Below are 21,639 nucleotides of genomic sequence, written 5' to 3' on the forward strand. Positions count from 1 at the left end.
TACCGCGTGCATCCAGAGACATGTAGCAACGTGGCAACTTCCGGTGCAAACCACGCTTCTGCCTGCCTTACACGTGCTAATACATCATTATGTGCCTTCATGCGCCTGAGATAGGTGCGTTAGTACAGCGTGCCTAATTTTTTTTTTTTTTTTTTAAACATGCTCTGCCAGTGGCTATTTAGGTGGAGGTAACGCAGGCCCTAAATGCACTCTTTGATCATTAGTGCACCTTAGTTAAAGGAGCCCTAACAGGAGCAGTTACTGTATATACCGTATATACCATTTTTCTGGTCAAAAAATGGGAGGAGGCAAGTCTTCCAGCTTTCCACTTTGGTTCCAGAATCTCCCTTTCCCCTCATTATTCCCCCTGAGTCTCCCCTGGGCCACTAACAGCAGTCACAGGCACAGTTCCTCCCACCCACCCCTTTCCCTGTGCTCCCACTCTCATTCATACCTGTTCCCAGCCTCTAAAGCAGTTTCAACATTGTCACAGGCCTTCCTCTACAGGCCCATGCTCAGGCCCTCTGCTGGGTTCTGCCTTCTGCCTGACAAAAATGTGATTTAAGAGGGGGAGATTGGGCACGGAAGGGGAAATGCTGGAACTGGTGTGGGTGAGCAGGAAAAAGACAGAAAGGGATGAGACAACCTACGAGTATGTCACTACATAGACAGTATAATTAAGGGGGGAATAGAGGTATGACCTATAAGTAAATATATGCAGTACTTATGTGAATTAAGGGCGTAGCACATGTTTTTGCCAAATAACATGTATTAAGGGAAAATATGTGGTTTTTGCAATTTACATGTGCAATGTTTTAGCACCTCCAATAAATATCAGTATTCTCCCGCAGCAAAACACATTTTAACTAAATTGGCTCAAACTTTTTGTGGATCATCAGAAGGTGAATAACAAGGAACAAATGTTACCACAATTTGTTAGCACAGCAGAGGTTAAGTAAGCATGAGATACAAGCATACAAATGTATATAATACAGCTTATTTGTATGCACACTGATTAATGCAGCTTGTGTTTGATATAGAAAGTGGGTTATTCATGGAAAAATAATGGCAGCTTTAAGCTGGTCTTTTCTTCCCTCCTCTTGGATCATCAGGCTGCCAGTTGGATCATCAGTTGGTCTGATGCTTCCAGGAGCCTCTTAAAGAGGCCAGTGCTAAGAGACCTTGCACTCCAGTTCCCCAGATCAAATGACCAGTCTGCAAATTAAATCCCCAACCCAACACCCCAAAAGGAACTCTCCCACCTATGCAGGACTGTACTGAGCGCTGCACACTGGTGCTTCCCTGTCCTGCCTGCTTTGCTGGGGGGGGGGGGAGGGTGTTTATTTCTGAAATGGTTGCTGAAGTTTATATGCTAGGACAGTGGTTCCCAACCCTGTCCTGGAGGAACACCAGGCCAATTGGGTTTTCAGGCTAGCCCTAATGAATATGCATGAAGCAAATTTGCATGCCTATCACTTCCATCATATGCAAATCTCTCTCATGCATATTCATTAGGGCTAGCCTGAAAACCCGATTGGCCTGGTGTTCCTCCAGGACAGGGTTGGGAATCACTGTGCTAGGATACTGTCTCTCAAACTGTGTCCCACAACGCAATGATGTGCCCCGAAGAGATTCCAAGTGTGCCACAAGAGATTCCAGAATTTTACTTTATTTTTAAAAATTCCCTTCATAGGTTTACACTAGAATAGATGACATGTATGTTATGTATTCAAGTGTGTCAGTGTCTGCATGTGTAAGGATACAACCGCGCAAACGAGGATCATTCTTTGATGTGATTGGTCCTTGAAAACTAACGGACATCAGGGGTTTCACTTTTTTTCATTTCTTTTGCTGCATGCCACCAGCTATGCATGCACTGCTCCTAGCCCAATAAGTTCAAAAATGGCAATCCGGGGCTACAACGCCGAGAGCAGATCCACCCTTTAACTTGCAAACTCCACCCATTTTTCTCCTGAAGCCAATTGGCCGTAGAGATCTTCTTCCAGGCAAATCAACATTGAATTCTTAAAGGCACTCAGCCTACCATTAGAAAAATGCAGACCATTCTACCCATAAGAACATAAGAATAGCCTTACTGGGTCAGACCAATGGTCCTCAAGCCCAGTAGCTAGTTCTCATGGTGGCCAATCCAGGTCCCTAGTACCTAGCAAAAACCCAAGGAGTAGCAACATTCCATGCTACCGATTCAGGGCAAGCAGCAATATATCAAAATTTTAATAAAACTTGAAACTTTCTCAATAACAGACTGGACTTTTCCTCCAAGAAACTGTCCAAACCTTTCTTAAAACCAGCTACGCTATCCTCTCTTACCACAACCTCTGGCAAAGCATTCCAGAGCTTAACTATTCTCTGAGTGAAAAAATAATTCCTCCTATTGGTTTTAAAAGTATTTCCCTGTAATTTCATCGAGTGTCCCCTAGTCTTTGTAATTTCTGATGAATTGAAAAATCAATCCACTTGTACCTGTTCTACTTCACTCAGGATTTTGTAGACTTCAGTTATATCTCCTCTCAGCTGTCTCTTTTCCAAGCTAAAGAGCCCTAACTGTTTTAGTCTTTCCTCATACGAGAGGAGTTCCATCCCCTTTATCATCTTGGTTGCTCTTCTTTGAACCTTTTCTATGAGATATGGAGACCAGAATTGAATGCAATACTCTAGGTGAGGTTGCACCATGGAGCAATACAGAGGCATTATAGCATTCTTAGTCTTGTAAACCATTGTTTAACCGATTTGGGCACACAATGTTTAATAGATATAGCCACCGTTGTTCATGCTGACGCAAGAAACGACACCAATTACCCCTTTTTGCAGATTGATGACACTTTTCTAGAATTACACATTCAGCATGCTGAACTTTTGTTGAAACTGTTGGCAATACACCACTAATGGTTCTTCTACTTTGCCTGTTTGAAGGCAGGATTTATGTTCCTGCAGCTGAATTTTAAATGTTCTGGATATCTGTCCAACATAGAGCAAGGGACAAGGACCCACATGCTGCATTGGGGGGGGGTGAATGCTGATGTGGGGTGTCACATCACGGAGGAGTGCTGCTGAGTCCCACAATGAAAGGGCCTTACTGAACTGGTGGCATTTAAAAGGTAGCGCTGAAAGGGCCACGCTGAATTGGCAGCTCTTACACAGCCGTGATGTATCGTCCTAGACCCCAGGCAGGAGGAGTCAGGGAGGCAGCTACCAGGAAGTATATAAGGCAGGGCCATAGCTAGGTCAAGGAGGCCCAGAAAAGTAGGAGGAAGAAGTGGCCACAGCATACTCCTTAATAACAATTTCCAGACATTCTGCTTGGCTGAGGTAAGCCAACTTCTTGTACTAACTGCCAGTGAGTCCTTTTGTAAGATCTGGCTAGGACCAGACCTCGCTACCTGTTTTAAGGAAGACATTTGCAGTCTGTGTTTGGGGCATGGTGGTACCAGCTCAGGACTTTTATTTGTCAAACCAAGAGACTGTTTTCCTGTGTGCTTGATCCTGTGAGCTAAAAGGATTCAGAGAGTTTTGTTTTGAGACACTATTACTGGTTTTGGGCCTGCGTGTTCACAGGCCCAAAACCCAAATCCCGCTCATACTGTAAGAAAGAACCATGCTTTGAATATTCTTCATTGTAATTTGGGGCAATTATAGTATTTTGAATATTAACAGGCGAAAGGGGGGTTGGATTATTACAGGAGTCATTCATGTCACCCTCTAAAACACCACAACATTGTTAATTCCCCTTTGTGTAATGAGTATGCTTGCTTAACATAACTTTGCCATAAGAATGTAGGTGTCATGTTCCTTTACTTGTCACGTGCAATATGCAAACATATATTGATATGTAGCACCCTCCTGAGGACAATTATAGAAATGACAAAAGCATTTTGAAACATTAAAGACAATTCATTTACTTCTATGGAGAACAGTGGAATAAAATTAATATTCTCATATTATCCTAAATCAGAACTTCAGCTGCAACTTATAAGGCAGCAGAGTAAGTGCAATAGATATCATTTCTTGCCAAATTACCAACTATTCTAGAGAATTTCAGAACGGTTTTCAGTGGCAGAAAGCTAGAACGCTCTTCCGGAGGCTGTTATAAGCACATAAGCACATAAGCAATGCCTCTGCCGGGTCAGACCCGAGGTCCATCGTGCCCAGCAGTCCGCTCACGCGGCGGCCCAACAGGTCCAGAACCTGCGTAATAATCCTCTATCTATACCCCTCTATCCCCTTTTCCAACAGGAAATTGTCCAATCCTTTCTTAAACCCCAGTACCGTACTCTGCCCTATTACATCCTCTGGAAGCGCATTCCAGGTGTCCACCACCCGCTGAGTAAAGAAAAACTTCCTAGCATTTGTTTTGAATCTATCCCCTTCTAATTTTTCCGAGTGCCCTCTTGTTCTTTTATGTTTTGAAAGTTTGAAGAATCTGTCTCTCTCCACTTTCTCTATGCCCTTCATGATCTTGTAGGTCTCTATCATGTCTCCTCTGAGTCTCCGCTTTTCCAGGGAGAAGAGCTCCAGCTTCTCCAATCTTTCAGTGTATGAAAGGTTTTCCATGCCCTTAATCATTCGTGTCGCTCTCCTCTGGACCCTCTCAAGTATTGCCATATCCTTCTTAAGGTGCGGTGACCAATACTGAACACAGTACTCCAGGTGTGGGCGCACCATTGCCCGATACAACGGCAGGATGACTTCTTTTGTTCTGGTCGTAATACCATTTTTAATAATACCCAACATTCTGTTCGCCTTCTTCGCGGCTGCTGCACATTGCGTCGTTGACTTCATTGTTGTATCCACCAGTACACCCAAATCTCTTTCAAGGTTACTTCCCTCTAATACTAGTCCCCCCATTTGGTAGCTGAACATCGGGTTCTTTCTCCCTATATGCATGACCTTGCATTTCCCTACATTGAATTTCATCTGCCATTTATTTGCCCACTCTTCCAGTTTGCTTAGGTCCCTTTGTAGGTCCTCACACTCTTCCATAGTTCTGACCCTTCTACAGAGTTTAGTGTCATCCGCAAATTTTATAACTTCACATTTCGTCCCTGTTTCCAGGTCATTAATAAATACATTGAACAGCAGCGGTCCAAGTACAGACCCCTGCGGAACTCCACTCGTGACTTTCCTCCAGCCCGAGTAGTGACCCTTCACTCCAACCCTCTGTCTCCTGCCTGCCAACCAGTGTTTGACCCATCTGTGTACGTCCCCTTCCACCCCGTGGTTCCACAGCTTCCTAAGTAACCGCTCATGGGGTACCTTGTCAAAGGCTTTTTGGAAGTCAAGGTAGATGATGTCTACAGGTTCCCCTTTGTCCAAGGGGAACCTGTAGACATCATCTACCTGTTATAGGGGAAAACACCCTCCAGGGATTCAAGACAAAGTTAGACAAGTTCTTGCTGAACAAGAACATACGCTGATAGGGCTGGTCTCAGGGCACTGGTCTTTGACCAGAGGGCTGCCGCGTGAGCGGACTTCCGCTAGGCATGATGGACCACTGATCTGACCCAGCAGCGGCAATTCTTATGAAAAACAAGATGTCTACCTGCAGAAAGCCACTTTTGAAGTGTTTCCCGCCCTACTTCTGCCCCACTGTATGCAAGAAAAAGAGGCAACAGCGGATTAAAGGGAGGCTTTAATAGTGGACAAGATAAGAACTTAGAAAGTTTCCATTTACTGACATCTTATTGGATCAAGAAGATTTAAAGCAGGAGTGTCCAACCTGCGGCCCCGTGAAGTATTTTGTGCGGCCCTGGTTTTCCTCTGCTGCCCCCGGGTGTTTACCGTCTTGCCAGCTCCCTCCTCTGTCTTGCTGCAGTGTTTGTGCGGCCCCAGAAACATTTTTTTCGGCCATTGCGGCCCAGGGAAGCCAAAAGGGTGGACACCCCTGATTTAAAGCATAGCTAAAAAGTATATTGGACTCAGTTTTATTTAGGTGGGTTTTGGGGGGTTATGAGGGCATAGTTGTGTTATTTGTATTAACATAAAATAAGTTTATCTTATGTATAGTAAAGCTGAATGATTTATTAAATTATTGGCTTCACTGTTGTAATTAATATAGTAGATATTGTATATTATTGTAGACTTAGGGCTCGTAACCGCGTTAGCGGTTTTATCACATGCGCCTTTTTATCACGCGCTAACCCCCCCTCCCCCCCCCCGCTAGCTGAAAAACTACCGCCTGCTCAAGAGGAGGCGGTAGCGGCTAGCGCGGCTGGCAGTTTAGCGCGCATTAAACCGCTTACGCGGCTTCGTAAAAGGAGCCCTTAAAGATTTGCTTTGTCCTTCTGATGTTTGGACTATGTCACATATTGGACAAAGGGGACATTGGCAATATGGTAGATGTTTGATGATTGAAGGGGAAAAATTCATCTTCCTAATGGAAGGAATGTTAAATTAAAAAATTATCAAACAAAAACCCCTTAAGGATTTTATAACGGATCTCAAGTGTTCACAGTTATACCGCCACTAGCCACTGGCTTACCTGAGCTAAGTACCAGTATAATACCTATATAGGAAGAGTATTGGAGTTAAGCAATCTTAGTGCAAAAATAAAAGGTACCAGTTATGAAAATAGAGAAAGTTAAGTTATAAATAAATTTATGGACCGATGATAGTTCACTGTTAGTTATACGCCGAGACGTGTTCTAGTGGCGGTATAACTGTGAACACTTGAGATCCGTTATAAAATCCTTAAGGGGTTTTTGAGTGAATGAGAAGTTGGACTGTTGATTCTGCAATAGCCTACATATATCTTTGAAGATCGGGTGCGTAGCACAAGAGTATTATAGAAGTGTTTATTAAATTAAAAAATTATACCATATTTTGATCTGTCCTTGTACATCTTTTGTACATCAACTATCTGAATATAAATATAACATCAAGGGGGGTAGAGGAGCTGATCACTTGGTTTCACATTGCTTGAGTGTTTAGCAATAAATTTGTAGATCTGAAATGCACTGTTCTGAATTCTATCGAGACTTCTGTGCCTCAGGGAAATTTAAAGAAGAAAACATGGCAAATTGAACATATCTTAATGCTAGACTTGAATGAAGTGCATTTTTTTGAGAACATGGTGTGTGAATTGAGTGTGGTTTCAAGAAACTGGAAGGATAGGAAACCAGAAGTAGTTCCACTGCGTTTCTTTTAAACCAGGTGCCATTGTTTGATGAGATGTGCACGGGTTGTGGGTATATTTCCCTCAATCAACCTATACATCCGGGTGAAACAAGGATCCTTGTCGGGTTATTGTAATGGGCATGGCAGCTTATGGAAATCGATGCTATATTGCAGTATTTGGCAGCTGTTTTGGAGACTCAATCAGCTGTGACATCTCAGGTAAGTTAAAACTTCGTCATGCACCTATGCTGAAGATTCGTTGTCATTCCTAAAAGGTAGGCACACTGTTATAGAATATGCCTGACCGGTGAACAACTTAGGGGGCCCATATTTAGTTCTGTTTTCATTGGCCTAAATAGGTGCATAAAACTGTTAGAGATGCATATGAGAACTAAGAGTGATTCTAATATATATGGCAAGTGCCTTTTCTAGAATCACACTAAGCATCATTCTGATCTGTGTTGATTCTTTAGCTAAATAAACTAGACACTGTGGTACATAGACTTAAAGCATAAAACATGCGTGAATCACTGCTTTAATACAAACGAGCCTCAGCCTAGGAGGAACGGTAGTAATACCAGGCCCCCAATAACGAGCAGCTATTAAGCAGAATCTTGCAGCAATTATGCTGCCCTGCTTCGATCATTGGCTCCTCTTACACCCGGCGATCACCACGGAAAAACTCCACCAGGAGAAAAAAACATGGAACCGCCAGGTGTAGAGACTTGTTTAAATTTAAGAACTATGCGCCAAAGTGCGGTTCCATGGTTTTTTTTTTTCTTCTGGTAGAGTTTTTTCCGTGGTGACCGCCGGGTGTAAGAGGAGCCAATGATCGAAGCAGGGCAGCATAATTGCTGCAAGATTCTGCTTAATAGCTATTCGTTATTTGGGGCCTGCTGTTACTACCGTTCCTCCTAGGCTGAGGCTCGTGGGTGTTAAAGCAGTGATTTACGCATGTTTTATGCTTTAAGTCTATATACCTTTAAGTCTATATATGCTTTAAGTCTATATACAGTGTCTAGTTTATTTGTCAAAATTGGGTATTCGTATACTAAAGTACATTGACAAGTTTGTGTGATTTGCGAGTTACTTGATTCTTTAGCTGCCATATATAAAATCTGGGGGAAAAGTACTTACATGCTACCTTATAGAATAGTATGTAGTACAGTTTTGTATACAAGGGCCAACTGTCTCTGCACTTATACACACAAGGTAACAAGGAACTGTTGGTGCCGTTGCAGAACTGTCCTGCCTACGACTTCATCAGGGAAAAGCTGATGAATGGAACTTTATAACATAAAAATGTGCCACTCTAACATCCGCGTATACACCATGCACGATGTTTATACATGAGCTTTTTGGATCTGGGCCTTGTTAGATCTGGTATTAGAATTAACTTAGGAAATTTGGCCTGGATTCTGCAACTGGCGCCTCCAGCCAGCGCCGGTCACGGGTCAATCGTGTACTGGCCAACACAGAGAGGGACAAAGTGCACCAAACACAATCCAGCCTCAAAAAGCACAAAGGGCCTCAATGAACAGGGACCTGGGTTTATTGGCCACGTTTTGGCATAGAAAGTCTGCATCAGGGGTCAGCCAATGGGCAAAATACGATTACCAGACTTCAGGGATCAGAGTCAGTCCTAAATCCCAAGCACAGGAAAGTACTGTAAATATTTGGTTTTAAAGCATGAACTGTTTTCCTGCAGAAGGGGTAAGAAGTGAGTTATTGCCTAGAAAGGGTCTGTGTGCACCATCACTTGCAATTGGGAAGAAAATGTATGAATTCAGGAACACGTGAGAGTATTGATGTAATAAAGTTCAGTTCCAACAGAAGCCATGTTTAATATTTGTCTTTTTTTTTTAGAAACTGTATGTCTTGGCACTTCAATGATATCAGCAAAATACTTGATTACTTACCTTTATTAAAGTATTCACAATCATAAGCTATAAAAGAGGGAGGAAAAAATAACATTTAGGCATAATTCTCATAATACATCGTCAGATCTCAACAATATGCATAGCATACACAAAGGCGAATTTGAAATGCTTATATACGGGTTTTATTCTACTGAATTCTTTGTTTATGGCAGTAGTGAAAGCAAGTATGTGCAAGCCACAAATCAAATGTGTATTCATCTGCAAACCTAATCTATTTTGAAATGGAACGGTAACCCCCTGTTTTACTAAGGTGCACTAATCAAATTAGCGCACACTAAATGCTAAGACGTCCACAGACCACCATGCACGCGTTAGCATTTAGCGTGTGCTAAATCGATTAGCACACCTTAGTAAAACAGGGCACTATTTTTTTTAACCATATACTTCGCTAAACAAAAAAGTAATTTATTTCCCGCCATGGATTTTGGTTGACTCGATGGTAACATTATAAACGACTATTAAAATGTGCAATAGCATTTTACAAGCTCAAGTAGGCACTCGTAAGCCTAGGTGCTTAGAAAACACATCACCTATTTTTATACGATATAAGGGTAGGTATTCTTGGGGGCAGGGGAGAGCCTGGGTCAGGCACATGAGAAAGGGGGAGATAGTGGATCCTGTGGATGGGCAGACTGGATGTACCATTTGGCCTTTATCTCCTATCATGTTTCTATATTTCTATTCTTCCGCACACATAATAATAATAATAAGCTTCATTCTTGTATACCGCCATACCATTTAGTTCGAGGCAGCTCACATTCAACAGAGACTGAACAGTTCCATGAGAATACATTCTTAGAGAATATAGAGTATAATTGATGTTTAATTTACAAATTTTTCAAAAAGATACGTTTTCATAGATTTTTGAAAGGTGTAGTAAGACTGAATCTGGGAAATTATTGTACATAACCAATTGTTCAATTTGCCTGCCCAAAATGCAAACGTTTTATCAAGAAATCTTTTATAACGGCAATGTTTTAGTGTAGGATAGGCAAAGAACTTGATTCTTCGAGCAGACTTTTTTTTATCCCATATAGTTCAAACCGTGAAGATAGGTAAGTTGAAGCCAAGCCGAACAACGTTTTGAAGCAAATATAAGCAAATTTAAATAGCATCCTAGCTTCGAAAGGCAACCAGTGTAGCTGCTGATAATAAAACTCCTCTTATTGACTTACAAGTGCATTCATTCTGCAGCTTCTTAGTGGCTCTGCACTCTCATTTCCCCCTATACCCCTCCCTAGAAACTCCGTTCATCAAGTAAGTCTCTCGTATCTGTACCCTTCTCCTCGACTGCCTGCCAGACTCTGTCCCTTCTATCTTGCTGCACCGTATGCTTGGAATAGATTTCCTGAGTTGACAGTCGAGCTCTGTCTCTGGCCATATTCAAATCTACACTAAGGGCTCCTTTTACTAAGCTGCGATAGCGTTTTTAGCGCACGTAGAATTTTAAAGCGCGCTAAACCCGCGCTAAGCAGCTAGAACTAACGCCAGCTCAATGCACTAAGTGCGTGCTAAATCCGCTATCGCAGCTTAGTAAAAGGAGCCCTAAAACTCCACCTTTTTGAGGCTGTTTATAATTAACTCTTATTCACCTGTTCAGCACCCATATCTGTTTAAATCATCCCCCCCCCAAAGTAATTCCCTTATTTATCCTGTTTATCTGTCTTGAATTTCTAGGATTCACTTTAAATGTACCTGCCTAATTTTCAAGATCCTAAATGGCATTCTTCCTCCCCTAATTCCACTATCCTGGAATTCTTCGAGCCCTGACACTACCAGATCCGCCCACATCCTCAAACTATCTTTCCCCTCGTTAAAAGGCGTCATGTATGCAGGGAAATTAGAGAAATCCCTTTTCTTCAAATTCACTGAGCTTTGGAATAACCTCCCTGCCCCGCTGCGGAACCTAGGCTCATTCCAATTATTCCAAAAGCACCTGAAAACCTGGCTTTTCTCCAAAACGTAAAGCTATCTATTTAAAATGTAAAGCTAGCTATTCTCTTCATAACCTCTATTTTCTTATTATGTCCTTCCCTCATTTATTGAAGTACCTGTAAACCGTGCCGAGCTCTATCTTTATGGAGATGATGCGCTATACAAACTTAAGGTTTAGTTTAGTTTAGTTTCTCTTCCTCTCTCTCTCTCTATCTGCTTTTTTTCTCTTTCTCTTTCTCTCTCTCTCTTTCTCCTTTTTTTCTCTCTCTTCCTCTCTTTTTTTCTCTCTCTTCCTCTCTTTTTTCTCTCTCTTCCTCTCTTTTTTCTCTCTCTTCCTCTCTTTCTCATTCTCATTAAAAGGCGTCATGTATGCAGGGAAATTAGGGAAATCTCTTTTCTTCAAATTCACTGAGCTTTGGAATAACCTCCCTGCCCCGCTGCGGAACCTAGGCTCATTCCAATTATTCCAAAAGCACCTGAAAACCTGGCTTTTCTCCAAAACGTAAAGCTATCTATTTAAAATGTAAAGCTAGCTATTCTCTTCATAACCTCTATTTTCTTATTATGTCCTTCCCTCATTTATTGAAGTACCTGTAAACCGTGCCGAGCTCTATCTTTATGGAGATGATGCGCTATACAAACTTAAGGTTTAGTTTAGTTTAGTTTCTCTTCCTCTCTCTCTTTTTTCTCTCTCTCTCTCTATCTGCTTTTTTTCTCTTTCTCTTTCTCCTTTTTTTCTCTCTCTTCCTCTCTTTTTTCTCTCTCTTCCTCTCTTTCTCATTCTCATTAAAAGGCGTCATGTATGCAGGGAAATTAGGGAAATCTCTTTTCTTCAAATTCACTGAGCTTTGGAATAACCTCCCTGCCCTGCTGCGGAACCTAGGCTCATTCCAATTATTCCAAAAGCACCTGAAAACCTGGCTTTTCTCCAAAACGTAAAGCTATCTATTTAAAATGTAAAGCTAGCTATTCTCTTCATAACCTCTATTTTCTTATTATGTCCTTCCCTCATTTATTGAAGTACCTGTAAACCGTGCCGAGCTCTATCTTTATGGAGATGATGCGCTATACAAACTTAAGGTTTAGTTTAGTTTAGTTTCTCTTCCTCTCTCTCTTTTTTCTCTCTCTCTCTCTATCTGCTTTTTTTCTCTTTCTCTTTCTCTCTCTCTCTTTCTCCTTTTTTTCTCTCTCTTCCTCTCTTTTTTTCTCTCTCTTCCTCTCTCTTTTTTTCTTTCTCTCTTCCTCTCTTTCTCATTCTCATTAAAAGGCGTCATGTATGCAGGGAAATTAGGGAAATCTCTTTTCTTCAAATTCACTGAGCTTTGGAATAACCTCCCTGCCCCGCTGCGGAACCTAGGCTCATTCCAATTATTCCAAAAGCACCTGAAAACCTGGCTTTTCTCCAAAACGTAAAGCTATCTATTTAAAATGTAAAGCTAGCTATTCTCTTCATAACCTCTATTTTCTTATTATGTCCTTCCCTCATTTATTGAAGTACCTGTAAACCGTGCCGAGCTCTATCTTTATGGAGATGATGCGCTATACAAACTTAAGGTTTAGTTTAGTTTAGTTTCTCTTCCTCTCTCTCTCTCTATCTGCTTTTTTTCTCTTTCTCTTTCTCTCTCTCTCTTTCTCCTTTTTTTCTCTCTCTTCCTCTCTTTTTTTCTCTCTCTTCCTCTCTTTTTTCTCTCTCTTCCTCTCTTTTTTCTCTCTCTTCCTCTCTTTCTCATTCTCATTAAAAGGCGTCATGTATGCAGGGAAATTAGGGAAATCTCTTTTCTTCAAATTCACTGAGCTTTGGAATAACCTCCCTGCCCCGCTGCGGAACCTAGGCTCATTCCAATTATTCCAAAAGCACCTGAAAACCTGGCTTTTCTCCAAAACGTAAAGCTATCTATTTAAAATGTAAAGCTAGCTATTCTCTTCATAACCTCTATTTTCTTATTATGTCCTTCCCTCATTTATTGAAGTACCTGTAAACTGTGCCGAGCTCTATCTTTATGGAGATGATGCGCTATACAAACTTAAGGTTTAGTTTAGTTTAGTTTCTCTTCCTCTCTCTCTTTTTTCTCTCTCTCTCTCTATCTGCTTTTTTTCTCTTTCTCTTTCTCTCTCTCTCTTTCTCCTTTTTTTCTCTCTCTTCCTCTCTTTTTTTCTCTCTCTTCCTCTCTCTTTTTTTCTTTCTCTCTTCCTCTCTTTCTCATTCTCATTAAAAGGCGTCATGTATGCAGGGAAATTAGGGAAATCTCTTTTCTTCAAATTCACTGAGCTTTGGAATAACCTCCCTGCCCCGCTGCGGAACCTAGGCTCATTCCAATTATTCCAAAAGCACCTGAAAACCTGGCTTTTCTCCAAAACGTAAAGCTATGTATATAAAATGTAAAGCTAGCTATCCTCTTCAAAACCTCTAATTTCTTATGTTCTTCCCTCATTTATTGAATTACCTGTAAACCATGTCGAGCTCTATCTTTATGGAGATGATGCAGTATACAAACTTAAGGTTTAGTTTAGTTTGGATAGATTGTAGCCTCTTTCAAGCAGAGACTCAGAGGTTTAATGTACAGCATTATGTATGTCAAGTAGTACTATAAAAATTATAAGTAGAAGTCGTAGTTCTATGTATTAATGTCTGCATGGTCTGACTCAAGTTTGGTGGGTATTATTCAGGCTTATGTCCCACTATCCAAGTTTGTGCCCCCCATAAGGGAATTGAGACTGAAAACCCCACGCATTTCCTGCAGGGGCCCCCCAGGAATGGAATCGGCTATCTTTGTACATTAAAAAGCAATGTGATTTTGATGCTTTTAAGAAGTAATCGAAGAGACATCTATTCTGTAACATGAAATATGGGCATTAAGGCATTTGCATTTGTATAAGCGTTGGTTGCTTATTTTATTTGTGTTTTATGTGCATTTTTTTTATTGTGTATGTTTAAATTGTGAGCCGCCTTGGGAAAGGCGGGTTATAAATAAAACAGAACAAAACCATAATAGCGGTGTACCCAACATTTACAAACCCTCAGTTTTACCAGATGGTTCACATGGCTCATGATGACCCACTGCTCTGCTTTTGTTAGTAAAGAGAAATCATTATAAATATTCATCCTTAAAATCAAAAAATATCCATGGAACCAGTTCTGTAAAAGCCAACAATCCATAAATAACTGATTAGCTGTACCTGATATCTGATTGGGGGTGGATGACAAGCCTGCAGTCAGTGGTGACATTTGAGATTCTGTGTCTGGTGTGTGTAATCTTGGATGCTACAGAGATCTTACGGAAGTGTGCAATTAACGACTATCGTGGCTTTCTTGAAAGTTCGGTTGCTTGCCTATTTTGCTTTTCTTTTTTTTTTCCATTCTTTTCTGACTTTTATCATCATTATTGTACCTTGACTTGAATTATGTTATTTAAAAAAAGGCAATTTTAAGAAATACAATAAACCATAAACCATTTTGATAAGTATTTTCTTTCTTAAATCAAGCAGAAGAAATATTTTCCCCTTGCATAAATGTGCATCATTAGTGACCTCCCTTAGCCCCATCTATCCTTATTGGGTTGGCTCTCTCTGTGCAACGGGCTCCCATTTTTAATTGTATCAGTATCATAGATTCAGCCTGGTCACATTCTAAACATGACCATGACCTACTGCCATGTATTCCCTTGAGGCTGAGGCATCTTTAGATTCATGAGCCATTTTTTGCTTGACCTACGAGGTCAATAATTTAATGGGAAGAGAAGAAGCCCCGTTAGCCAAGTTTTACTTCTTGGTGTTTTCACTGGCATGGAATTCCTTGGCCTTCTCAAGTTGCAGGGAACGAGGCAGCATGCGAAATTCTAGCCGCATGCAGAGATGTGTGAACAACTTGAGGTCAAACATGAACAAGGCATATTTCAGCCTGATTAGAGCACAATGGTAAGTTAAACTTTTCACGCTAACTCGAATGGACTGGGAAATAGTGGGAGTCCAATAGGTTCGAGGTGCGCTTACCGATTTCAGGGAATCATTGCTGCCTCTGCTCACTGTGGAAATTGCAAATTGGACAGGTGAAACTGGTCTGTGGGATACCCCATTGAATTAGCTTGAAACAAATTTGACGAGTTAATTAAAAAAGACAGTCTTTTTAATGCATTCTTTGACCTAATTTGTTGTTGTTAATTCTCAGAGAGTTTTTCATATTTACAATTTGATGGTTTTCCATTTGTGTTGTAGATATTGCTGTATGTTTCAGCTTCATTTCTTGTGAACCGCCTAGAACCATCTTGGTCTGGCGGTATTTAAGAATAAATTATTATTATTATTATCTTTATTTAAAAAAATCTTCCCACTCTTATTTTTAATACCAACATAAAATGCTGAAGTCATTTAAGGAGTAATTCTACAAGAAGTCACCTAGGGCTCCTTTTATCAAAGCCGCACATAATAGCGTGTGTTAAACCACTGGCCGTGCTAGCCGCTACCATCTCCTCTTGAGCAGGCGGTAGTTTTTGGCCAGCGCGTGATGGAAAGTCACGCGCGTTAACCCTGCTAGCGCGGCTTGATAAAAGGAGCCCCTAGTTTTAGGTGGCAAATACACATGTAAATGAATGTATTCTAATAACTGACATGTAGACCGCATAAAATAAATGAGCTGTTTCCAGCTATGCACAGTACGCTCCAATCTATGATGGCATGCACTTCGCAGGTGGGCATTCACCTAGGCAGAGTCTGGGTGGAATATGGGCAGAGCACACATATACTCTGTATAAAATACTATAATCAGTGGAAGGAATTCAATAAATGTTGCTGAAACTTTGGTGCCCAAACAATTTTGCACTGAGGGGGAATTCGTCAAAGGGTGCTAAGGGCCATATCCTATAAACTGTGCCTATATTTAGGCCTTGCTAGGTTCCCTAATTCCAGCTGCCTAGCGACGCCTATGTTCGGGATCCAGACTCTGCATGCAGTACAACAGATGAGAAACAGAAACAAATGCATTTCTTCCTGAACACTGCAAAATATAAACGGCAGTTGTAAATTCTCAAAACTACCATATTTCAATCACTAAATTGAAAATAAGATCATTTTTCCTACCTTTGTTGTCTGGTGATTTTATTTTTCTAAAAACCAAAGGAAACCTCACAGTGAAATGGTAAAAACCAGAAACAAACAAATACTGTGGAAATAGATTCAGGTATTTATTCAATCAAGAAACGATGCAGTCAACAGTTCCCAACAAAGGAATCCACATACGGTCCGTTTTCGACTAACCACCTTTCTTCAGGGGTCCTGTGAAATGTTAATGATGTGTAAGAAACTTTTTAATGTTGGAATTATGTCAATGAAATGGGTGCATAGCGAGATAAAGATACTTTGGTGAATGGAAGTGAGATTCTAGAGCAGAGGTGGGCAACTCCGGTCCTCGAGGGCCGGAATCCAGTCAGGATTTCCCCATTGAATATGCATGAGATCTATTTGCATACACTGCTTTCAATGCATTTTCATTGGGGAAATCCTGAAAACCCAACTGGATTCCGGCCCTCAAGGACCAGAGTTGGCCACCCCTGTTCTAGAGCAGAGGTGTCAAAGTCCCTCCTCGAGGGCCGCAATCCAGTCAGGTTTTAAGGATTTCCCCAATGAATATGCATTGAAAGCAGTGCATGCAAATAGATCTCATGCATATTCATTGGGGAAATCCTGAAAACCCGACTGGATTGCAGCCCTCGAGGAGGGACTTTGACACCCCTGTTCTAGAGGATAGGATGGTGAAGAAAAGTGTGGCAAATCAAGTTTATAGGCAAATAAAGTTAGTTTTCTTCCTTAACCATGTTTTATTGATACCTACATATATTTTTAATTTCAGTTCATTTTTAAATTTTGATATATCTTTATAATAATCATTGAATTTTGTATTTTTATTCCTTTTACATTTTCTATATACCTCTGTTAAAAAATGTTCTTATTATCTTTTTGTATTCTAAATTTGTATTATTAATTTGTATTCTCATTTTCTCTAAGGCTAATTTCTTCAACCTAGAGAAATCCACATTTGCTTGTTTTAGTTGTGTAATCGCAGACTATTGGTACGTATTAGACCTTTGATGCCCACTTTTCACAGATATTAAACTTCTTTCTTCACCACTCAGTATTCATGTACCTATCGGCACCATAGTACCTAATTTTCTGATCAGTAACCTGCATCTCACAACTTTCTGTCACATTTCACATCCACACAATCCAGACCACTTTTGAACTCTGAATGGCACACTTTATTGGAAACTGTTGACTGCATCGTTTTATGACTGAATAAATACTTGAATCACGAACATCTATGTCCACAGTATTTCTTTGTTTCTGATTTTATTTTTCTAATCATCTTTTCCCAGTATCTGGTTAAACTTCCTTGTGTCTGTGCTCTTAACTGTGATTCCAGGGCCTTCTTATCAATTTGCTGATTTTCTCTCCTTCTTCACTTTCTGCCCTAAATCCATCTTTTCCAAAAGAGGAAAGGGGATTTATTGATTCAAAGCAATCAATGGGTCAAGGTTTAAGGCTAAATGCTATCAAAAATTGTGTCCCCTTAACCAAAACAAGTGTGAATTCACAATTCAACACTATACTTTTTAACATTTGAATTGCGATTTAAATGTGCTCATAGAAAAAAATTCACAGGGCGCCATATGGTAAAATCTTATACCAGTGGTGCATATTGTTCTCTAATCATGGCACATCTTAATAAGGCTTCCAGTAGCTTGCACAATGTTAGTATGAAGATTCTCTTTAGATATTTTAATTTGAAAATCAAACACTTATCTGTGAAAGAGATAGATGGTAAACCCCGGCACTTGTTTTGGTTACGGGTATACAATTTTTGATAGCTATATCCATCTTTGGCATTAACTTTCAATATTCAACTTTCTTCAATTTTTCTGCTTCCTTCTCAAATCTATCTACTGTACCATGTCTTCCCTTACCATCTATCCACTTGTACCATTTCCTTTCTCTCTCTCCCCTTCCCCTATCCTCCCCTCCATTCATCTCTTCCCTCTTTCTTCTCTCTAATTCCCATCTTTTCTTAAACAGCATTTCTTGTATCTCTCTTCCCTTCTCATCCCTGTGCAGTATCTCCTTCCTCTCTCTCTCTCTCCTTCCTCTCCATCCCTGTGCAGTATCTCCTCCCTCTCACTCCCCTTCTGTCTTTCCCACAGTCTGGCAGCTTTCTCCCCTCCTTCACCTTCCTCCTCATGCTTTGTAGTCTTGCATCTCCCTGCCCTTCTCTTCCCCCTCTCGCCTACCTCTCCCTGTACCTTTTCTAATCCCACTATATCATTTTTGAGATTCGATGACCAAAATTCTACATGTTTTTGAGGTGCGGTAGCATCATGGAGCAATATAAAGGCATTATAACATTTTCAAGTTTATTTTCCATTCCTTCCCTAATAATTCCTAGTATTCTATTTGCTTTCTTATTCAATGTTGGTATCCCAAGAACTTGACTGCCTAGGAGTGTCCCGCGGACTGGGTTGAGAACCTCCTGCTCTAAATTGTTCTGCACACAGTATCGTATCATTACACTATTTTCAGCACAATTATTTTGTTGCATTAGACTACATATTTTTGCAGTATGCTTAAGGATGTATGCAGGACCTTCAATAGCAGTCTACTAGGAGGCTTACTCATTAACTTAGCAATGCTCCAACCAATCAAATAAGGAAGGGCAGAGATGCCATGGTAAGATAAACTGAGAGCTGCTACTTATTTAGTACAGTATTTGGTTGTGATAGAATATCACTCAGATTAGTGAGTTTTAGGAAACATTTTTTGATCTTGAGCATTTAATTTAAGCCAGTGACTGTAAATTGACCTTTTAATCTTACATTAAGGCTCCGTGTTTGGCGACTGAAAGCTTATAAGAAAAAGTTAGTCATCACTAACATAGAACAATAAAGTGAACTAAGGGACATAGTGAAAGAAAAAAAAAAAAAAGAAGGTTCAGGCATGAAAGCACAGACATTTCATTAAGTGTTTTGTAAATGTTAGATGAGTCGAAGGAATCTCTGTCCTTATGAAGTGACTGGTCTCCATGCACGACCCTGATGAAGGGCATTTGCAGGAAGGGTCTGTTACACAATAACTCGGACTAGAAGACCAGATCAAATTATACTGTACAAGTTAAAATAGCGTTTTATTCTGGGAAACCTCTGTTCTTTTGTGGTAACAGGATCATCACACAATTCATGGAACTAAGAAAAGCTTCATGCCTTATGTTTTGTTTCAAACGTTGCTTCTTGTTAAATATTATCCAAGGGTTTTAATTTCTTTGATACAGTGAAAGTCCTCTTTCTTTCTGTCTTTTCTTTTTGGGGAGGTAAGGGGGGAGGCAGGGATTGATGTTTTCCATCTTTACCATCCTTCATCTTTCATCGCCTTCCCCAGATGGCATGCCCAGGTGACTTTAGTGATCTCTCACTAGACTGAATAATAATAATAACTTTATTCTTTTACTAGTCTTTAAGCCCATTACATTAACGGGTGCTAGAAAGCAGCCCCCTTTCCCTCTCCCCCCCTCCAGTTCCTCCCTAACTGTCTCTCCGTGGCCCCCTTTCTGTCTTCCCCCACTAAGCAAAATGATCTGCCTCCCAGCACACCCCTCCCCCCCGAAGCAGCCCCCTTTCCCTCTACCCCTCCAATTCCTCCCTGACAGTGTCTCTGTGGCCCCCCTTCTGTCTCCCCTCCCAAGCAAAGCTGTCTGCCTCCCAGCATACCCCTCCCCCACAAAGCAGACCCCTTTCCCTCTACCCCTCCAATTCCTCCCTGACTGTCTCTCCGTGGCCCCCCATTTTGTCTCCCCCCAAGCAAAGCTATCTCCCTCCCAGCACACCCCTCCCCCAAAGAAGACCCCTTTCCCTCTGCCCCTCCAGTTCCTCCCTGACTGTGTCTCCGTGGCCCCTCTTCTGTCTCCCCCCAAGCAAAGCTGCCTGCCTCCAAGCACACCCCTCCCCCAAAGCAGGCCCCTTTCCCTCTCCAGCTCCAGTTCCTCCCTGTCTCTCCGTGGCCCCCCTTCTATCTTCCCCCCCCAAGCAAAGCTGTCTGCCTCCAAGCACACCCCTCCCCCAAAGCAGACCCCTTTCCCTCTACCCCTCCAATTCCTCCCTGACTGTCTCTCCGTGGCCCCCCATTTTGTCTCCCCCCCCAAGCAAAGCTATCTACCTCCCAGCACACCCCTCCCCCAAAGAAGACCCCTTTCCCTCTGCCCCTCCAGTTCCTTCCTGACTGTGTCTCTGTGGCTCCTCTTCTGTCTCCCCCCCCCAAGTAAAGCTGTCTGCCTCCAAGCACTCCCCTCCCCCAAAGCAGGCCCCTTTCCGTCTCCCGCTCCAGTTCCTCCCTGTCTCTCTGTGGCCCCCCCTTCTGTCTCCCCCCAAAGCAAAGCTGTCTGCCTCCAAGCACAGCCCTTCCCCAAAGCAGGCCCCTTTCCCTCTCCAGCTCCAGTTCCTCCCTGTCTCTCCGTGGCCCCCCTTCTGTCTCCCCCCCAAGCAAAGCTGTCTGTCTCCAAGCACACCCCTCCCCCTCTTCCGCTCCAGTTCCTCCCTGTCTCTTCGTGGCCCACCCGATTTTCTTTTCTCGCGGTCTGGCCAGCTTCCCTAGTCCCTTGCCGCCGCCACCCCCTTTCCTTCCCGTGGTCGACAAACCTCTTGGCTCCAGCAGCGGCCGCAGCACTGTAAATTCGACCATGTCACTCCACTTCTTAAGGAAGCCCATTGGCTTCCCGTTACTCACAGAATCATATATAAACTCAGCTTGCTTACTTTCAAATCTCTTTCACTCAAAACTCCGGCTTTCATATATAAATCATTAATCCCTTACACCACGAATAGAACATTAAGATCTACCGACCAACATCTACTGACAATTCCGTCCCTTAAAATCATAAACACGAGACGCCAATATATTTTTTCCGTTACTGCACCCCAAACCTGGAATTCTTTACCTTACCACTTGAGACAAGAAGTCAATCTAGAGAAATTCAAAAGTAACCTGAAAACCTTTCTATTTAATGATGCCTTTTTAAATTAACAATAACTTCATTATAAATCAATTTCAAGATCAAGCTTTACCCCTTCCTCGTGTACCTTCCCTAAATGTTATCCCCATCTTTATTTTTACATTGTAACTTCTTGCCCTTTCTTTCCCATATGTTTCTAGTATTGTCATTTTGTCTTAAGTTTAGTCAATAATCTTTAATGTATTACTATGTTATATTGTAATTTTTATAATGTACATCGCTTTGAATTAAGATAAAGCGATCAATCAAAACTGAATTAAACTTGGAAACTTGGAAACTTAAACATACTGCTTCGCGGCCTCTACAGCCCCGATTTGCTCTGCCGCGTCTCTGATGATGTCATCAGGGACACAGAAGAGCAAATCAAGGCAGTAGAGGCCGTGAAGCAGCGTGTTTACAGTGCTGCGGCCGCTGCTGGAGCCAAGAGGTTTGTCGACCGCGGGAAGGGAAGGGGGTGGCGGCGACGGCAAGGGACTAAGGTAGCCGGCCAGACCGCGAGAAGAGAAAATCGGGTGGGAGGCTCAACGGGGATTGGGGGGGGGGGAGGGGAGAAGACGACGACGAAGACGCACTGAGCCCTTGCTTTCT

At 41.7% G+C, this 21,639-nt stretch overlaps 1 protein-coding gene across 1 annotated transcript in view; it reads right to left on the bottom strand.

Annotated features, from left to right (window-relative positions):
* OTOG (otogelin) overlaps positions 1–21,639 on the bottom strand; it is a 275,602-nt gene that overhangs the window by 119,778 nt on the left and 134,185 nt on the right. The window contains exon 32 of the mRNA XM_033928785.1: positions 9,054–9,080. Coding sequence (XP_033784676.1) covers positions 9,054–9,080 — 27 coding nt within the window. The remainder of the gene's footprint in view (positions 1–9,053; positions 9,081–21,639) is intronic.

This window comes from Geotrypetes seraphini, chromosome 19 (assembly GCF_902459505.1).
Source record: "Geotrypetes seraphini chromosome 19, aGeoSer1.1, whole genome shotgun sequence".
Classification (NCBI taxonomy): Eukaryota; Metazoa; Chordata; class Amphibia; order Gymnophiona; family Dermophiidae; genus Geotrypetes; species Geotrypetes seraphini.